Source organism: Neolamprologus multifasciatus, chromosome 19, assembly GCF_963576455.1.
Source record: "Neolamprologus multifasciatus chromosome 19, fNeoMul1.2, whole genome shotgun sequence".
Lineage (NCBI taxonomy): Eukaryota > Metazoa > Chordata > Actinopteri > Cichliformes > Cichlidae > Neolamprologus > Neolamprologus multifasciatus.
In genome coordinates this window covers 24788843-24808911 of record NC_140457.1, presented here as the reverse complement: position 1 = coordinate 24808911, position 20069 = coordinate 24788843, and the positions used below count along the sequence as shown (strand labels likewise).

At 42.1% G+C, this 20069-nt stretch overlaps 1 protein-coding gene across 13 annotated transcripts in view; it reads left to right on the top strand.

Annotated features, from left to right (window-relative positions):
• Window positions 1–20069, top strand: part of syne2b (spectrin repeat containing, nuclear envelope 2b) — a 155585-nt gene that overhangs the window by 61490 nt on the left and 74026 nt on the right. For all 13 annotated transcript variants that reach the window (XM_085144137.1, XM_085144130.1, XM_085144138.1 and 10 more), the window contains 5 exons: window positions 139–15669; window positions 16305–16532; window positions 16996–17151; window positions 17350–17591; window positions 17763–19830. In XM_085144137.1, the coding sequence (XP_085000263.1) occupies window positions 139–15669; window positions 16305–16532; window positions 16996–17151; window positions 17350–17591; window positions 17763–19830 (18225 nt within the window). The remainder of the gene's footprint in view (window positions 1–138; window positions 15670–16304; window positions 16533–16995; window positions 17152–17349; window positions 17592–17762; window positions 19831–20069) is intronic.

The following is a 20069-nucleotide window of genomic DNA, read 5'->3' as shown; positions in this document are numbered from 1 at the left end:
CATTTCATAAGAAAAATCATAAACATCCATTGTTTGACACAACAAAGCAGTATAATATCTAATATATTGCTGTATCTTAATTGGATTAAGGAAAATATGTTTGTCATAATTAATGGCTTTTTAACCTCTCTATTCAAGGAACTTAATCAAAAAAGTAAACCAAAACTGCCTGACAACCAGTCGTCAGAGAACCTGCAGGAGACAAAGGCCTCTGTGGTGGCACCGCCACGAAAAAGCAAGCGCTCATCTGAGAAAAAAACAGTTTATCCTACTTCTGCTTCAACATCTGTGGTGACACAAAGCTATACTACTTCTCAAGAACCACAGACCAAAACTGTAAGGTTAGATATCAGAGGTGAGCCTGTTACAAATGAGGCAAATAAGCCAGCTTCTGAGGAACCCACTGTGATGCACAAGGTCACTGAAACTCCTGCAGTTACTGAAGAAACTGAAATTGAACAGCTGTATGCTGAAAATAAAACCAAGGATGAGGCAGAGAATAAGCAAAAGCCTAGTAGTGAGAAATCTCCAAAGACTGGAAAGCAAACTAAAGTGGCTGTGGAAAAAAGTAAAATCATTCAAAAAGGTAAGAAGTCCAAGAGTTTTGAGGTCTCTCAGCTTGCAGAGCCAATGTTTCCACTGGAAAAAGTTGCTACTGTGCAGTCAACAGAGACCAAAGGTGAATCCGACAAATATAACGTAACATCAGAGTCAGCTGAAACACCTATGGAAAAATCGAGATTATTGCCTATGATGAGAAAATCAAAGAGCGCAGAACTTTGCTTTGATCTTGGTGATACTGAGTTACCTCAGACTAGGGAAGATCCTCAAAGCAAAACTTCTTCTTTGGACTTTAATGGCGAGAACAAAGGTTTTGTTACTGAAAAGAAAAAACCTATACCTGCTGGGTCTTCAACTCCAACTCCAGATATGCCAGAAAAAATAGCTGAAATAACTGATACAGAAAAAGGACAATTTTCACCAAGCACAGGAAAGTCAAAGGCTTTAATGAGTTCTCCAGAATTTCCTTCAGTGGCACAGACACAATCCAAGAAACAGCCTGAAAATCAGACATCACCATCAGTTCCGGATGTTATCAAAGAAACAAGTGAAGAAGAAACTGAAGGTAAAAAGCCAGATTTACATGGAGTTATGGATAGTGGAAGAGCTGAAACTACTGATGAAAACTTGATAGAGGTTTCAATAATGGACACAAAGTCAGGGCATCCAAAGGTTTATCTTGGGCTTGCTAACAAAGATCACAATCCAACTACAATACAACATGAGAGTGATATATCATTCTTGCCTACCACAAAGCCAACTGAGACAAAGGAAGAGCCAGATAGTCAGAAATGTCCTTTATCTCCAGAGGTTGCAACTGCAACAACAGAAATTACTGCATTCAATAAAGGAAAGCGTTCCCCATCCAAAAGAAAGTCAAAGAATCGTAAAGCTTCCTCAGAACTGATTAGTATGGATTTGCCTGAGACTTTGAAAGAATCTGAATCTGTGGGTTCCACCGGGGAAGCTAAGATTACCACTTTGGAAAAACCTGAAGCCCTCCAAACAAGGAAAACGTCAGAGAGTCTTGTGGAGTCTGAGGACACAGAGAAAGAAACTGGAAGGGAAAAGATCGCCTTGCATTTAAAGGTGATTACTAGAAAAACTGAAACTGTTGCTGTAGAGTCAACTGAACTTTCACCAAGTGAAAGAAAACCAGAGATTCCAAAGGTTTCTCCTGAGCTTGCAATCAAGGACCAGATTCCAACTCAAACAGAACATGACAATGAGATTCTGTCAGTCTCATCTACAGAGCAAGATACTGCTGTTGTTTTGGAAGATGTATCTCCCATACAAACTGGGGGAAAGTCAGATCATGTTGAATTTTCCATAGCTCCTGAGTCACTTCCAACCATTGAAAGACAGCCTGATGCAGAAAATGAGTATACTAAGAAAGAGCTCGAGAGTGTGAAATCTACCACACCTTCAGAGGTGGTCACTGTGCAGACTGAATATGCTATGGGGGAGCTGACAAAGAAAGAGGAAGAGACTGATAGTCCAATATCTCCTGTATCTCCAGAAGTTGCCACAGCAACAACAAAAATTACTGCTATGAATAAAGGAAAGCTTTCACCACCCAAGAGAAAGTCAAAGGGTCATAAAGCTTCCTCAGAACTTATAAGTATGGATTTGCCTGAGACCTTGAAAGAACCTGAATCTGTGGGTTCCACCAAGGAAGCAAAAGTTACCACTTTGGAGAGACCTGAAGTCCCCCCAACCAGGAAATCTTCTGAGAGTCTTGTAGAGTCCAAGAAAATAGAGAAAGAAACTGGAAGGGAAAACGCAGCTTTAAATGTACAGGTGATTACTGAAAAAACTGAAACTGTTGCTGTAGAGTCAACGGCATTTTCACCAAGTGAAAGACAACCAGAGATTCCAAAGGTTTCTCTTGAGCTTGCAATCAAGGACCAGATTCCAACTACAAAGGAGCATGACAGTGAAACGCTTTCAGTCTCATCCACACAGCGCTCACCACCCAAAAGAAAGTCAAAGAGTCGTAAAGCTTCCTCAGAACTTATTAGTACGGATTTGCCTGAGACTTTGAAAGAATCTGAATCTGTGGGTTCCACCGGGGAAGCTAAGATTACCACTTTGGAAAAACCTGAAGTCCTCCAAATAAGGAAAATGTCAGAGAGTCTTGTGGAGTCTGAGGACACAGAGAAAGAAAGTGGGAGGGAAAAGACCGCCTTGCATTTACAGGTGATTACTAGAAAAACTGAAACTGTTGCTGTCGAGTCAACTGAGCTTTCACCAAGTGAAAGAAAACCAGAGATTCCAAAGGTTTCTCCTGAGCTTGCAATCAAGGACCAGATTCCAACTCAAACAGAACATGACAATGAGATTCTGTCAGTCTCATCTACAGAGCAAGATACTGCTGTTGTTTTGGAAGACGTATCTCCCATACAAACTGGAGGAAAGTCAGATCATGTTGAATTTTCCATAGCTCCTGAGTCACTTCCAACCATTGAAAGACAGCCTGATGCAGAAAATGAGTATACTAAGAAAGAGCTCGAGAGTGTGAAATCTACAACACCTTCAGAGGTGGTCACTGTGCAGACTGAATATGCTATGGGGGAGCCTACAAAGAAAGAGGAAGAGACTGAGAGTCCGATATCTCCTGTATCTCCAGAAGTTGCCACAGCAACAACAAAAATTACTGCTATGAATAAAGGAAAGCTTTCACCACCCAAGAGAAAGTCAAAGGGTCATAAAGCTTCCTCAGAACTTATAAGTATGGATTTGCCTGAGACCTTGAAAGAACCTGAATCTGTGGGTTCCACCAAGGAAGCAAAAGTTACCACTTTGGAGAGACCTGAAGTCCCCCCAACCAGGAAATCTTCTGAGAGTCTTGTAGAGTCCAAGAAAATAGAGAAAGAAACTGGAAGGGAAAACGCAGCTTTAAATGTACAGGCGATTACTGAAAAAACTGAAACTGTTGCTGTAGAGTCAACGGCATTTTCACCAAGTGAAAGACAACCAGAGATTCCAAAGGTTTCTCTTGAGCTTGCAATCAAGGACCAGATTCCAACTACAAAGGAGCATGAAAGTGAAACGTTGTCAGTCTCATCCACACAGCGCTCACCACCCAAAAGAAAGTCAAAGAGTCGTAAAGCTTCCTCAGAACTTATTAGTACGGATTTGACTGAGACTTTGAAAGAATCTGAATCTGTGGGTTCCACCGTAGAATCGAAGATTACCACTTTGGAAAAACCTGAAGCCCTCCAAACAAGGAAAACTTCAGAGAGTCTTGTGGAGTCTGAGGACACAGAGAAAGAAAGTGGAAGGGAAAAGATAGCCTTGCATTTACAAGTGATTACTAGAAAAACTGAAACTGTTGCTGTAGAGTCAACTGAACTTTCACCAAGTGAAAGACAACCAGAGATTCCAAAGGTTTCTCCTGAGCTTGCAATCAAGGACCAGATTCCAACTACAAAGGAGAATGACAGTGAAACGCTGTCAGTCTCATCCACACAGTGCTCACCACCCAAAAGAAAGTCAAAGAGTCGTAAAGCTTCCTCAGAACTTATTAGTACGGATTTGCCTGAGACTTTGAAAGAATCTGAATCTGTGGGTTCCACCGGGGAAGCTAAGATTACCACTTTGGAAAAACCTGAAGCCCTCCAAACAAGGAAAACTTCAGAGAGTCTTGTGGAGTCTGAGGACACAGAGAAAGAAAGTGGAAGGGAAAAGATCGCCTTGCATTTACAAGTGATTACTAGAAAAACTGAAACTGTTGCTGTAGAGTCAACTGAACTTTCACCAAGTGAAAGAAAACCTGAGATTCCAAAGGTTTCTCCTGAGCTTGCAATCAAGGACCAGATTCCAACTACAAAGGAGAATGACAGTGAAACACTGTCAGTCTCATCCACACAGCGCTCACCACCCAAAAGAAAGTCAAAGAGTCGTAAAGCTTCCTCAGAACTGATTAGTATGGATTTGCCTGAGACTTTGAAAGAATCTGAATCTGTGGGTTCCACCGGGGAAGCTAAGATTACCACTTTGGAAAAACCTGAAGTCCTCCAAATAAGGAAAACGTCAGAGAGTCTTGTGGAGTCTGAGGACACAGAGAAAGAAAGTGGGAGGGAAAAGACCGCCTTGCATTTACAGGTGATTACTAGAAAAACTGAAACTGTTGCTGTCGAGTCAACTGAGCTTTCACCAAGTGAAAGAAAACCAGAGATTCCAAAGGTTTCTCCTGAGCTTGCAATCAAGGACCAGATTCCAACTCAAACAGAACATGACAATGAGATTCTGTCAGTCTCATCTACAGAGCAAGATACTGCTGTTGTTTTGGAAGACGTATCTCCCATACAAACTGGAGGAAAGTCAGATCATGTTGAATTTTCCATAGCTCCTGAGTCACTTCCAACCATTGAAAGACAGCCTGATGCAGAAAATGAGTATACTAAGAAAGAGCTCGAGAGTGTGAAATCTACAACACCTTCAGAGGTGGTCACTGTGCAGACTGAATATGCTATGGGGGAGCCTACAAAGAAAGAGGAAGAGACTGATAGTCCGATATCTCCTGTATCTCCAGAAGTTGCCACAGCAACAACAAAAATTACTGCTATGAATAAAGGAAAGCTTTCACCACCCAAGAGAAAGTCAAAGGGTCATAAAGCTTCCTCAGAACTTATAAGTATGGATTTGCCTGAGACCTTGAAAGAACCTGAATCTGTGGGTTCCACCAAGGAAGCAAAAGTTACCACTTTGGAGAGACCTGAAGTCCCCCCAACCAGGAAATCTTCTGAGAGTCTTGTAGAGTCCAAGAAAATAGAGAAAGAAACTGGAAGGGAAAACGCAGCTTTAAATGTACAGGCGATTACTGAAAAAACTGAAACTGTTGCTGTAGAGTCAACGGCATTTTCACCAGGTGAAAGACAACCAGAGATTCCAAAGGTTTCTCTTGAGCTTGCAATCAAGGACCAGATTCCAACTACAAAGGAGCATGAAAGTGAAACGTTGTCAGTCTCATCCACACAGCGCTCACCACCCAAAAGAAAGTCAAAGAGTCGTAAAGCTTCCTCAGAACTTATTAGTACGGATTTGACTGAGACTTTGAAAGAATCTGAATCTGTGGGTTCCACCGTAGAATCGAAGATTACCACTTTGGAAAAACCTGAAGCCCTCCAAACAAGGAAAACGTCAGAGAGTCTTGTGGAGTCTGAGGACACAGAGAAAGAAAGTGGAAGGGAAAAGATAGCCTTGCATTTACAAGTGATTACTAGAAAAACTGAAACTGTTGCTGTAGAGTCAACTGAACTTTCACCAAGTGAAAGACAACCAGAGATTCCAAAGGTTTCTCCTGAGCTTGCAATCAAGGACCAGATTCCAACTACAAAGGAGAATGACAGTGAAACACTGTCAGTCTCATCCACACAGCGCTCACCACCCAAAAGAAAGTCAAAGAGTCGTAAAGCTTCCTCAGAACTTATTAGTACGGATTTGCCTGAGACTTTGAAAGAATCTGAATCTGTGGGTTCCACCGGGGAAGCTAAGATTACCACTTTGGAAAAACCTGAAGTCCTCCAAACAAGGAAAACGTCAGAGAGTCTTGTGGAGTCTGAGGACACAGAGAAAGAAAGTGGGAGGGAAAAGACCGCCTTGCATTTACAGGTGATTACTAGAAAAACTGAAACTGTTGCTGTCGAGTCAACTGAGCTTTCACCAAGTGAAAGAAAACCAGAGATTCCAAAGGTTTCTCCTGAGCTTGCAATCAAGGACCAGATTCCAACTCAAACAGAACATGACAATGAGATTCTGTCAGTCTCATCTACAGAGCAAGATACTGCTGTTGTTTTGGAAGACGTATCTCCCATACAAACTGGAGGAAAGTCAGATCATGTTGAATTTTCCATAGCTCCTGAGTCACTTCCAACCATTGAAAGACAGCCTGATGCAGAAAATGAGTATACTAAGAAAGAGCTCGAGAGTGTGAAATCTATCACACCTTCAGAGGTGGTCACTGTGCAGACTGAATATGCTATGGGGGAGCTGACAAAGAAAGAGGAAGAGACTGATAGTCAGATATCTCCTGTATCTCCAGAAGTTGCCACAACAACAACAAAAATTACTGCTATGAATAAAGGAAAGCTTTCACCACCCAAGAGAAAGTCAAAGAGTCGTAAAGCTTCCTCAGAACTTATAAGTATGGATTTGCCTGAGACCTTGAAAGAACCTGAATCTGTGGGTTCCACCAAGGAAGCTAAAATTACCACTTTGGAAAGACCTGAAGTCCCCCCAACCAGGAAATCTTCTGAGAGTCTTGTAGAGTCCAAGAAAATAGAGAAAGAAAGTGGAAGGGAAAACGCAGCTTTAAATGTACAGGCGATTACTGAAAAAACTGAAACTGTTGCTGTAGAGTCAACGGCATTTTCACCAAGTGAAAGACAACCAGAGATTCCAAAGGTTTCTCTTGAGCTTGCAATCAAGGACCAGATTCCAACTACAAAGGAGCATGAAAGTGAAACGTTGTCAGTCTCATCCACACAGCGCTCACCACCCAAAAGAAAGTCAAAGAGTCGTAAAGCTTCCTCAGAACTTATTAGTATGGATTTGACTGAGACTTTGAAAGAATCTGAATCTGTGGGTTCCACCGTAGAATCTAAGATTACCACTTTGGAAAAACCTGAAGCCCTCCAAACAAGGAAAACTTCAGAGAGTCTTGTGGAGTCTGAGGACACAGAGAAAGAAACTGGAAGGGAAAAGATAGCCTTGCATTTACAAGTGATTACTAGAAAAACTGAAACTGTTGCTGTAGAGTCAACTAAACTTTCACCAAGTGAAAGACAACCAGAGATTCCAAAGGTTTCTCCTGAGCTTGCAATCAAGGACCAGATTCCAACTACAAAGGAGAATGACAGTGAAACGCTGTCAGTCTCATCCACACAGCACTCACCACCCAAAAGAAAGTCAAAGAGTCGTAAAGCTTCCTCAGAACTTATTAGTACGGATTTGCCTGAGACTATGAAAGAATCTGAATCTGTGGGTTCCACCAAGATTACCACTTTGGAAAAACCTGAAGCCCTCCAAACAAGGAAAACTTCAGAGAGTCTTGTGGAGTCTGAAGACACAGAGAAAGAAAGTGGAAGGGAAAAGACCGCCTTGCATTTACAGGTGATTACTAGAAAAACTGAAACTGTTGCTGTAGAGTCAACTGAACTTTCACCAAGTGAAAGAAAACCTGAGATTCCAAAGGTTTCTCCTGAGCTTGCAATCAAGGACCAGATTCCAACTACAAAGGAGCATGACAGTGAAACGCTTTCAGTCTCATCCACACAGTGCTCACCACCCAAAAGAAAGTCAAAGAGTCGTAAAGCTTCCTCAGAACTTATTAGTACGGATTTGCCTGAGACTATGAAAGAATCTGAATCTGTGGGTTCCACCGGGGAAGCTAAGATTACCACTTTGGAAAAACCTGAAGCCCTCCAAACAAGGAAAACTTCAGAGAGTCTTGTGGAGTCTGAAGACACAGAGAAAGAAAGTGGAAGGGAAAAGATAGCCTTGCATTTACAGGTGATTACTAGAAAAACTGAAACTGTTGCTGTAGAGTCAACTGAACTTTCACCAGGTGAAAGAAAACCAGAGATTCCAAAGGTTTCTCCTGAGCTTGCAATCCAGGGCCAGATTCCAACTCAAACAGAACATGACAATGAGATTCTGTCAGTCTCATCTACAGAACAAGATACTGCTGTTGTTTTGGAAGACGTATCTCCCATACAAACTGGGGGAAAGTCAGATCATGTTGAATTTTCCATAGCTCCTGAGTCAGTCCCAACCATTGAAAGACAGCCTGATGCAGAAAATGAATATACTAAGAAAGAGCTCGAGAGTGTGAAATCTACCACACCTTCAGAAGTGGTCACTGTGCAGACTGAATATGCTATGGAGGAGCCTACAAAGAAAGAGGAAGAGACTGATAGTCAGATATCTCCTGTATCTCCAGAGGTTGCCACAGCAACAACAAAAATTACTGCTATGAATAAAGGAAAGCTTTCACCACCCAAGAGAAAGTCAAAGGGTCATAAAGCTTCCTCCGAATTTATTAGTACGGATTTGCCTGAGACCTTGAAAGAACCTGAATCTGCAGGTTCCACCAAGGAAGCTAAAATTACCACTTTGGAAAGACCTGAAGTCCCCCCAACCAGGAAATCGTCTGAGAGTCATGTAGAGTCCAAGAAAATAGAGAAAGAAACAGAAATGGAAAACGCAGCTTTAAATGTACAGGTGATTACTGAAAAAACTGAAACTGTTGCTGTAGAGTCAACGGCATTTTCACCAAGTGAAAGACAACCAGAGATTCCAAAGGTTTCTCTTGAGCTTGCAATCAAGGACCAGATTCCAACTACAAAGGAGCATGAAAGTGAAACGTTGTCAGTCTCATCCACACAGCGCTCACCACCTAAAAGAAAGTCAAAGAGTCGTAAAGCTTCCTCAGAACTTATTAGTACGGATTTGCCTGAGACTTTGAAAGAATCTGAATCTGTGGGTTCCACCGTGGAATCTAAGATTACCACTTTGGAAAAACCTGAAGCCCTCCAAACAAGGAAAACTTCAGAGAGTCTTGTGGAGTCTGAGGACACAGAGAAAGAAAGTGGAAGGGAAAAGATCGCCTTGCATTTACAGGTGATTACTAGAAAAACTGAAACTGTTGCTGTAGAGTCAACTGAACTTTCACCAATTAAAAGAAAACCAGAGATTCCAAAGGTTTCTCCTGAGCTTGCAATCAAGGACCAGATTCCAACTCAAATAGAACATGACAATGAGATTCTGTCAGTCTCATCTACAGAGCAAGTTACTGCTGTTGTTTTGGAAGACGTATCTCCCATACAAACTGGAGGAAAGTCAGATGATGTTGAACTTTCCATTGCTTCTGATTCAGTCCCACCTATTGATAGACATTCAAATACAGAAAATATGGATCAGAACATTTCCCTGGAAAAACCTGAACTCCCTACATCAAAGAAGACGTCAGAGAGTCTATTGGAGTACAACGAAATGGAGAAAGAAATTGAAAAGGGAAAAGCACATTTAAGTTTGCAGACAGTCACTGTAACAACTGACAGTATTTCTATAGAATCAACTAAGTTTTCACCAAGTGAAAGAAAGTCAGAGAGTCCAAAAGTTTCTCTTCAGCCTGATAATAAGGCACCAGAATGCACAGCACCTCAATCTGATGCAAGAGATTCAGACACAGCGCCACAAATGCAGCCATGTCTTTCTTCTAGTTTTGCAGATACAACAAATATTGCAGATTGCATTAACAAATTATGGAGTAACACAGAAGAGGTTCCGAAGAGGTATTTAGTTCTTGAGCTGCCTGATCGAACAGTCCCACAATTGTTTGAGACAAACCAATATCAGCCAGACACAAGAATTTCTGATAAGGAATCTACTACTTTTGCCATTGTTTCAATGGAGCAGCCTCATGAGACAGAGACAGATGTAACAGAAATAGCCCCATCTAAGCTAAATGAGACTATGAGTCAGCAGACAGTCTCAGATACCTTACAAATACAACCTGAAGTCAACATCCAACATGACGATGGGCAAAATATTTTAGGCACCAAGGTTCAAAAGTCTCTTGAAGATGAAGCATTCAAAGCTGAACAAATGAGTATAAAGACAAGAATACACACATCTGAAAATATAACTGTCTCAGTGGAAAAGGACCCCCAGATGCACATGGAGCACTTGACTGTACAGTGTGAGACCACACCACAAAGAGAAGTTGAGACAACTAGTGTAGAACTGCAAGTAAGCAGTGCTGAAGGGAATGATATTAAGGCTGATCAAGGCTCTAGTCAGTCTACTGCAACTGTTTTCACCTCAGAAAAACATGTGCCCATGAGCCCAGGTGATAAGTCTGTTACAGGGGATAAAATCCAAGTGGAGACTAAAGTGCTTAGTTTGGACTATGAAATACCAACCAGCCATAAAACTGCAGTTGTGGTTCACCCAGAGGAAGCTACAGTCAGAGTACAGATGCAACAAATCAGCATTGAAATGCAAGATAATGTGGAGATGTATGCCTCTTCTCAACCTGCACTTCTGCAGGCAGGTGAACAAGAGAGAGTATCTGCAGAAATAAGCTTATCTGAGCAAGACACTATAAAATCAGACATGGTGATTGAGCTAGAGATCTTGAAAACCACACAGGATAGCAAAGAGGAGCTGAAGGACTACAACTTAAAAGAGGAGGTCTCTAGAAAAGATGTACTTGATTTACCCAAAAGCTTGGATGAAAAGGAAATATTGGGGGACTCTCAAGTGCGAGTTTTACAGCTTGATATACCTACGAGTCATGAAGAACAGGAAAAGCCATTTGTCATGACAGCAGCAGAACCAATGGCAGATACAGCTCGCTCAAGTATGCAGTGGGAACAAAAAGAGACTGCAATTCAGGTTCACCCTGAGGAGGCTACACTCATAGTCAAGGTACAACAAATCAGCACAGAAACACCAAAGGATGTGGCTCAGAGTGACTCTACTCAAACTGTTCTGTTGCAGCCAGTTGAAACAGAGACAATATCTGCAGAAATAAGCTTATTTAAGGAAGACACTGTAAAACCACAAACGGCAATTGAGTTAGAGATCCTGGGAACCACACAGAAACCAGAGGAGCTGAAGGATTACGACTTAAAAGAGGAGGTCTCCAAAACAGATGTACCTGATGTATCCCACACTTTGGATGAAAAAGTGGTTACAGGAGAGAAAAACCTTGTTGAGCCTCAAGTGCGAGTTTTACAAATAGATATACCATCCAGTAATGAAGAACAGAAACAGACGTTTGTCATGACAGCAGCCGAACCAAAGATAGATACAGCTCAATCAAGTTTGCAGTGTGAAGGAGTTCATGTACCCTCTGAGGAGGCTGAAGTTATAGTCAAAGTGAAACCAATCACCATGGACACACAAAAGTATCTGGATCAAAGTAATTCCTCTCAAAATGCACTCCTGCAAAGTGAAGCAGGGACAATGTCTGCAGAAATAAACATATCCAAACAAGATACTGTAAAACCAGAAAAACTGACCGAGCAGGAGCTCCTGAAAACCACACAGGGCAGACCTATGATAACTAAGGAAACTGGGGTCCACAAAGAGCGCTCTGAACTGTCAATACACAGAGGGAATGATATACCGATGAGCCTGGATGAAAAAGCAGAAAAAGTCCAAGCGGAGCCTGATGTTGTTTTACCGGCCAGCCATGAGGAGCATGAAAGATCATTTGTCTCGAAAGCAGATGTGCCAAGAACAGATATAAGTATCCAGTCTGAACATTCTCAAGTAAACAAAGATTTGACTTCAGCTGATGTTCAACCTGAACAAGAAATTAGCTTTACAATAAATGTGCAGCAAATGAAGACTAAAATGCCAGTGGATCTCGTGGCTCAGTGTGAATCTAATCAAGCTGCACTTTTTCAGCCAGGTGAAGCAAAGAAAACACAATCTGCAGAAATAAGCTTACCTGAACAAGACACTGTAGAACCACAAACAATGATTGCACTAGAGACCTTGAAAACTGCACAGGCTAAATCAGTGGAGGTGAAGGATTACAACATGAAACAGGATGTCCCCACAAAAGATGTGCTTGATTCACTCAAAAGCTTGGATGAAAAATCAGTTGCAATAAAGCAAATTCAAGTGGAGCCTCAAGTGAAAGTTTTACAGCTGGATATACCAATCAGTCAAAAAGAACAGGAAAAGATATTTGTGAAGACATCAGCAGAACCAAAACCAGATACAGCTCTATTAAGTATCCAGCGTGAAAGGGAGCTGGGAAATAAAGATGATACTTCAGCTGAGGTTACACAGGAGACTGAATTTATAATCAAAGTGCAACAAATCACCACTGATAGACAAGGGGATGTGACTCAGAGCGACTCAGGTCCACCGGCTGAAGTAGGGATAGCTTCTGCAGAAATAAACTTATCAATGCAAGACACTGTAAAACTAGAACCAGTGATTGAGCAAGAGCTCTTGAAAACCACAAAGCATAGATCTACTGTGACTAAGGAACTTGTGATCCAAGGTGAGCAGCCCAAACCATATGAACTGGATGACATACCCATGAGCCTGGATGACAAGACGATTACAAAAGAGAAAGTCCAGGGGGAGCCTGAGGTCCTTGTTTCACCAACCAGCCAGGAGGAGGATAAAAGAACATTTGTTGTGGTAACAGATGTACCCAGAGCAGATGTAGCTCATTCAAGTATCCAGTCTGAAATCATTGCAGTAAACAAAGATTTGACTGCCGCTGAAGTTCAACCAGAGGAAGCTGCTAGACCAGAAGATGTGGCGCAGAGTGACTCCACTCAACCTTCTCTGCTGCAGACAAGTGAACCAGAGACAATCTCTGCAGAAATTTGCTTATCTGAAAAACATGCTGTAAAACCAGAACTGGTGACTGAGCAAGAACTCTTGAAGACCACAGACAGCAGAACAGACATGTCACAAATAAATATCGAATGTGATTCAGAACTTGAAAAGAAAGCTGCGAGTCCAGCTGATGCTCACCCTGGGGAGGCAACAGGTGGAATGGAGGTGCAACAAATCAGCACTGAAACACAAGAAGATGTAGCTCTGGTGGACTCGACTCAACCTGCACTGCTGCCGCCAAGAAAAATAGCATCTGCACAAATTAGCTTACCTGAGGGAGAAGCTGTACAATCAGAAACGGTAACTGAGCAAGAACTCATGAAAACTACACAGTTCTCCACAAATGTTGTGCTTGATTCACCAAAAAGTGTGGACGAACTATCAGTCACAGCAGAGAAAATCCAGGCAGAACCTCAAGTGTGTATTTTACAACTCAATATGCCAACCAGTGACAAGGAGCATGAAAGAACGTTTGTCATGACAGCAGCAGAATCGAGACCAGATACGGGTCAAACGATATTTCACGGTGAAATAGAAAAAGAACAGAAAGACAAAACAGCTGAGGTTCATCCTGAGGAGGCAGCAGTTAGAATGGAGGAGCAACAAATCATTACTGAAAGACAAGAGGATGTTCAGTTTGACTCTGTTCAACCTGGACTGCTGGAAAACGAAGCAGTAAGTTCTACAAAAATAATTGTATCTGAGCCACACAATGTAAAATCAGAAATAGTGTCTAAGCAAGAAATCTCAAAAACCACAGAAGATAGACCTATGGTGACTAAGGACCTTGTGGTCCAAGCAGAGCCCTCAGAAGCTTCAGTCACAGTGAAGGAGAAACAAATTAGTGCTGAAAGACCAAAAATTGCAGTTCAGAGTGACTTCACTCAAATTGCACTGAGGCAATCAAGTGAAGCAGAGACAACATCTGCACAAATAAGCTTACCTGAGCAAGACACTGTAAAACAAGAAACAGTGATTGAGCTAGAGATTTTGGAAATCGCACAGGTCAGACCTACAGGGATTAAGGAACTTGGGGTCAAAGAAGGCACCTCTAAATTGTTAATGCATGGAGTGGATGATGTACCCACAAGCCTAAGTGACAAGTCTGTTACAGTAGAGGAAGTAGAGGAAACTCAGATTGAGCCTGAGGTGCTTGTTTTACAAGTAGAAGTACCAACCAGTCGTCATGAGCATGAACAGACATCTTTCATGATAGAAAGAAGTGACTCCGCTCAGCCTGCTCTGCTGGACCCAGAGGTCAGTGGAGAGCTTTTGAAAACCACACAAGATAGACCTATGGTGACTAAGGACCTTGTGGTCCAAGCAGAGCCCTCTGAAGCTTCAGTCACAGTGAAGAAGAAACAAATTAGCGCTGAAAGACCAAAAATTGCAGCTCAGAGTGACTCCACTCAAACTACACTGAAGCAATCAAGTGAAGCAGAGACAACATCTGCACAAATAAGCTTACCTGAGCAAGACATTGTAAAACAAAAAACAGTGATTGAGCTAGAGATCTTGGAAATCGCACAGGACAGACCTACAGGGATTAAGGGACTTGGTGTCAAAGAAGGCTCTTCTAAATTCTTAATGCATGGAGTGGGAGATGTACAAACGAGCCTAAGTGACAAGTCTGTTACAGTAGACGAAACCCAGATTGAGCCTGAGGTGCTTGTTTTACAAGTAGAAGTACCAACAAGTCGCCATGAGCATAAACAGACATCTGCTCAGCCTGCTCTGCTGGAGCCAGAGGTCAGTGGAGAACTTTTGAAAACCACACAAGATAGACCTATGGTGACTAAGGGACTTGGCGTCCAAGACAAGCACCCTAAAGTATTAACACATGGAGTGGAAGACGTACCCACAAGCCTGGATGTCAAATTTGTTAAAATAAAGAAAATTCAGATGGACCCTGAGGTGCTTGTAATACCAGCAGTTCGAGAAGAGCATGTGTCAAGAACAGATACATCTCGATCAAGTATCCAGTGTGAAAGTTTAGAAGAACACAGAGATACGACTGCAGCTGAGGTTCTTCCTGAAGAGGCTGGAGTTAAAACCACAGTAGTAGAAGTCCAACAATTTAGGACTGAAATGAAGGAAGGTGTAGCTCAGACTGGCGCAGCTCAATCTGTACTGATACATGCAGGTGAAACAGAGTCAACATGTGTAGAAATAAGTTTATCTGAACGAGACACTGTAAAACCAGAAACTCTTAATAAGTTGAAGTTCTTGAATACCACAGAGGAGAGACCAAAGGAGGTCAATCTGCGAGAGGAGTTTGTAACTAAAGATGTACTTGATGCACCCAAAGGCCAGCATGAAGTGTCTGTTACAGTGGAAAAACTCAGCATGGGGTCTAGCGTACCCACTCTACAGCCAAATATACCGGCCACCATAACCACAACTGTTGTGATAGCAACAAGTACAAGGACTGACAGTGATCAAACAACTATGAAGTCTGAAAAAATAACACAAACCCAAGAGCTTAGGTCTCTTGAAGCAGAGAAAGATGCTCCAAAAAGCTTTACCAAACTCCTGTCAGAACCAGTTGTGTATCCTAAAGTCCAAACAGATGCAACAAATAGGAAAGAAGAAGAAGAGAAGCAGAAGAAGAAAATTCAAGAAAAGGAAAAAGAAAGAAGCACCAGTGTAGAACCACCAATCAGCATAAGCACAACAACCACCACCACTACCATGGAGGCCACTGGAACAAGGCTTAAGAAACTGCCACAGGTATGTTATGAGGGCTATTTTTCTATGATAAAGTGCAATTATGTTAACCCTGCATCATATATAGACTAATGCATAGCCTACATGTAAAACATGAACTTGTCTACCAAAGCCAGTCCAGAAAAGCCTTCAATCTTGCAAAGGGAAGCTCTTGATTGCAAAAAGAAGTTGCATTATGCAGAGGGCTTTCAAAAAACAAATGTAATTTCTCAATCTATGTATGATTTCACTTCTTCAGAGTTAATGGCCTCACCTGTTAGTCAAGTCTTATTTAATACAACTTAATGTTTTTGTAAAATTTGGTCACAAAGAGCAGCGGTCCGCATCCTTTTCTGCGCCACGGACCGTTTTATGTCCGACAATATTTTCATGGACCGGCCTTTATGGTGTCGCGGATAAATCCAACAAAATAAAACTGGTACCAAAAAAAAGAAGAAGATTTATTCATAACACACTGGAAAAGATCTAGGAAAGCCAATGATAAAAACCAATAAAAACCCTGAAAACCATAAATTTCACACCCGAGCCTCAACTATCATGACCCGGTACCAAGCGACTCCGGTCCATGACCCGGGGATTGGGGACTGCTGACATAGCGTATATATGTGCATTAATACCTAGTTTCATGTCCACTATAGGAACAAGTATTCAGTACTGACACATCACTGCAGGTGGTTCAGATATCATCAGGTGATACTGTACTGGGTGAAGAACCCCATTTGAAAGGACTGACCCCTCAAGAATACAAAATAGACGCAAATGACATGGAAACTGAGGAAACAGTACTGGAGTCACCAGGAGAACCATCCATTTGGACAGCGATACAGCTACTCAAAGACATGGGACCTAGCAGTCAACTCATTGAGGTAAAATAAATATTATCTGTCATTGTCTCTGTGTTATAAAACCAAGAAAGTCACAGAAGTTACAAATGGTCACTTTCTATATGTAGGATTAAAATACAGAATAATCTTTAAAATAAAGCGGTGATGAACATGACAACATCATAATTACTGGCTGAAATGTAGATCATAATTCTTAGTTATTTTGACTCTTTTTTAATCCTCTTTCACATCAGTTCAGTTCAATCCAGTTTTAGATATATGAAGTAAACTCAAGAAAAACCTCAAAGCAGAGTTTGCACAGGTTGTTTGTGAGAGCTTTGAGGCAATTTATATGGTCAAGACATATCTTCCTCTGTAGAGACGATCATAACAATTCCTCCCTCAAACTGTTTTTTTCTGATATATATTTTCATATAGGCCCTAAATTAAATAACAAAACCAAAGCTTGTGCCTTAACAAATCCTGTTCTGCATTCTGTCTGAAGGGTAAACCACTAGAGGATGCTCCAGAGGTTCTGATTTCATCTACCAGTAACATGGACAGTCATCTAAGTAGGGTTATATCTAAACTCCTGAACTGCAAGAACCGCTCAGCTGAGCTGAGCCCAACAGCCATGGCCCAGCAGGTGGAGGAGGCTCAGGTGAGATTATGCAGCATGAATCACTAGAAAAACATCCATGGTGCTAAAGTGCCTCCTTATTATTATTATTATTATTATTATTATTATTATTATTATTATTAATAATAATAATAATAAGAAGAAGAAGAAGAAGAAGAAGAAGAAGGTTTTTTAAAAATCAGAGCCTTTGTGTGTCTCACTCTTGCCTGCTGCATACAGGAGTGGAGAGCAGCTGCCCTGGCCCAGGTAGCATTGCTCTCTCAGTTGAGAGGGCCTGTTGCTGAGAATAGGGACACTCTGGAGCATCTGGAGGACCAGTGGAGCAGTGCTGCCCAGGATGCAGCTAATATTATTCAGAGTAAGGAGGCTCAGCTGCAGATGGTGACTGATTATTGCCAGCACATCCAAACAGCTAAGAATGCGGTGGACAAAGCAACCGCAGAACTGGACGCTCTTCAAACGTGAGTTGCCATCCAATGGTTTCATTTTAGTCTTTAATACTTGTATTTTAAGATATTTTAACACTTTTTATTTCACACATTGTCATCTTCCTTTGTCTGTAAAGCTAACTGATAAGCCTCTAAAATCTTTTACAATTTGTTGCGGCAAACTTTTTGTTGTTTTTCTTTCAGATCCCCTCAGGAGAGCAGCTCCAAGGAGGCAGAGCGACTAGGCTCCTTACAAAGAAGTATGGAGGAGAACAGAACAGCACTTGGGGAGCTGCTTGTGACCCACAGCAAATTGTGCCCCCACCTTACCCGGTATGAGCGAGCAATTGCAGAGACTGAGCAGAAGAACCTACAAGAGAGGTGGAGAGTTCTGGAAAGAACTGTGGAGAGTATGCTTCATCACACACATGTCTGTTCTCACAAGACCAGCAACCTCCTGTCAGAGTTATCAGATTTGCAGGAACACTTGGAAATGATCATTAAAGACCTTGAAGCCAAGTTTCCATCAGTTACTCAGTGGAACTGCAAGAAGGCTCGACAGCTGATGGAGGCAAATGCTGAGGTTAAAGCAGCCCAGCAGAAGTACCTCCATTTACAACAGCTGTCAGAGCTGTTGCTATTTAGCCCACAGTGGGAGATGGAAACAAAGGAGATCCACCAGGGACTCCAGAGAGTTAAGGACACAATTTCTCATACAGAGGAACTTTTGGCTGCCCAAACCCTGAACAGCAACAGCCCTATCATGGAGAAAATTGTCATAGTGATGAGGGAAGGCCTGGCCTGGGCCAAGCAGACAGAGAGTGATATTGAGGGCAGGAAAAAGAGAGTAGCTCTTCTCCCTGAGGAAGTTCACCGGCAGCTCAGGGATCTGAAGAAGCTGCAATCTGAGGTGATGGCCAAACAAGGACAGCTGGAGTCACTGGCGGAGGAAATGACTGAGCTCCTTCCACAGCTGGACCAGGTTGAAGAGGTGCCTATGGTGCAGAGTCTTCTGAAATGTCTTGAAGAACTCTCAAAGTCCACCAATGAGAAGCTGTCCAAAGCTGTGAAAGAGGTGGAATCAGGACTACAGACCAGAGAAAAGCTATCTGAACAGATTGCCGATCTAGACTCCTGGGTTGTGGCTCATCTGCAAAGAGAAGCGTCCCGGGGTCCAGACAGTGAGCTCAGGAGCCCTGCTGAACTTGATCGCAGAACCCGCCAAATCCAAGAAACCCTGGATGAGGCTGAGAAGCAGGAAGCAGTCTGTGAGGCTCTTTTTATTAAGAGCAAAGATATCACTTCTGAATTCAGTGTCACAGAGAACTGTCAGCTTTTTGACAAGCTTACCAACCTCCAGGAGAATATCAGAACCATTAGCAGCCAAGAGAAAAATAACAAGAAGGAGCTGAATGAACTCACCCAGACTTTAGATTCAAGCAAGAAAAAACTTGTCACTGTTGAAAACAGTCTAAGGCAGATGTTGGTGGATCTAAGCAGACACAGGTTCCCCATTACAAGAGAGTCCCTGCAAGCTTTAGAGCCTTTCAAGCACATGATTTTGGAACACAAGTCGCAAGTTGATCTCCTGCAACCCTGGATTCCCAATGAGAAGACAAAAGAACTGAACTCTGTCATCTCTGAGCTGCACAGCACAATGTATGCCCTAGAAATGAAAGCCAGGGACCAAGAGAGGTACCTAAACATGAGGCAATGTGTCGAGGATCTCAGGGAAAGCATTCAGGAACAGGTGCACCAGACAAAAGAAGATGGCAATGACACAGACGAGAAGTACAGAATCTGTCAGAACCTTCTTATCCAGTTTCACCTGATAAAAGGATTGTGCGAAGAGGCTCGCTCAAAACTATACACAATCTCTGCTGACCTCTACCCTTCACAGCTGACTGCAGAGCAACAAAGGCTTAAACAAAATGAGGAGAGTCTTAGCACCTTGGAGACGACAACCTATAACAACCTCAGCATCATTGAGTGGAACCTGCTGATGGATCTGGACCTGGAATCAGAGAGGAAAGCCACTAAGACCTTCCTCTTAAAGACCCAGAAAGAGTTTGAGAAACTTCCCACGTTGGAGCCAAATGACACAGCAATTAACAGAGAATATGAGAGAGTGGTGTCTCTGACAAAGACTGTGGAGTCAAGAATGAGAGCACTGGGGGTGCTGGAGCAAAAGAAGGGAAAGAAAAAAAGAAGTGGATCTCAAGACTTGATGGACTTGAAGAATGCAGTCCTCGGTCAATGTGAATCCCACATGGCAAGTAGTGTTGAGTATTTCTCAGTTTGTTTTTGCAGTATTTTTTTAATTGCTTTGTAATAAGCTTAGCCAATCAGAGTGAAGCATATGAAAGAATATTTACTATGCAATACAGCTGAATTAAGCCTCCACAATAGTTCGATTTAGCGACAAAGTTGTTCATTTGTGTCTTTATGTGTGTTATATAAAATAACAATTTCAAACTTAGAGAGCATCAGCAATACTACACCATATTTGGT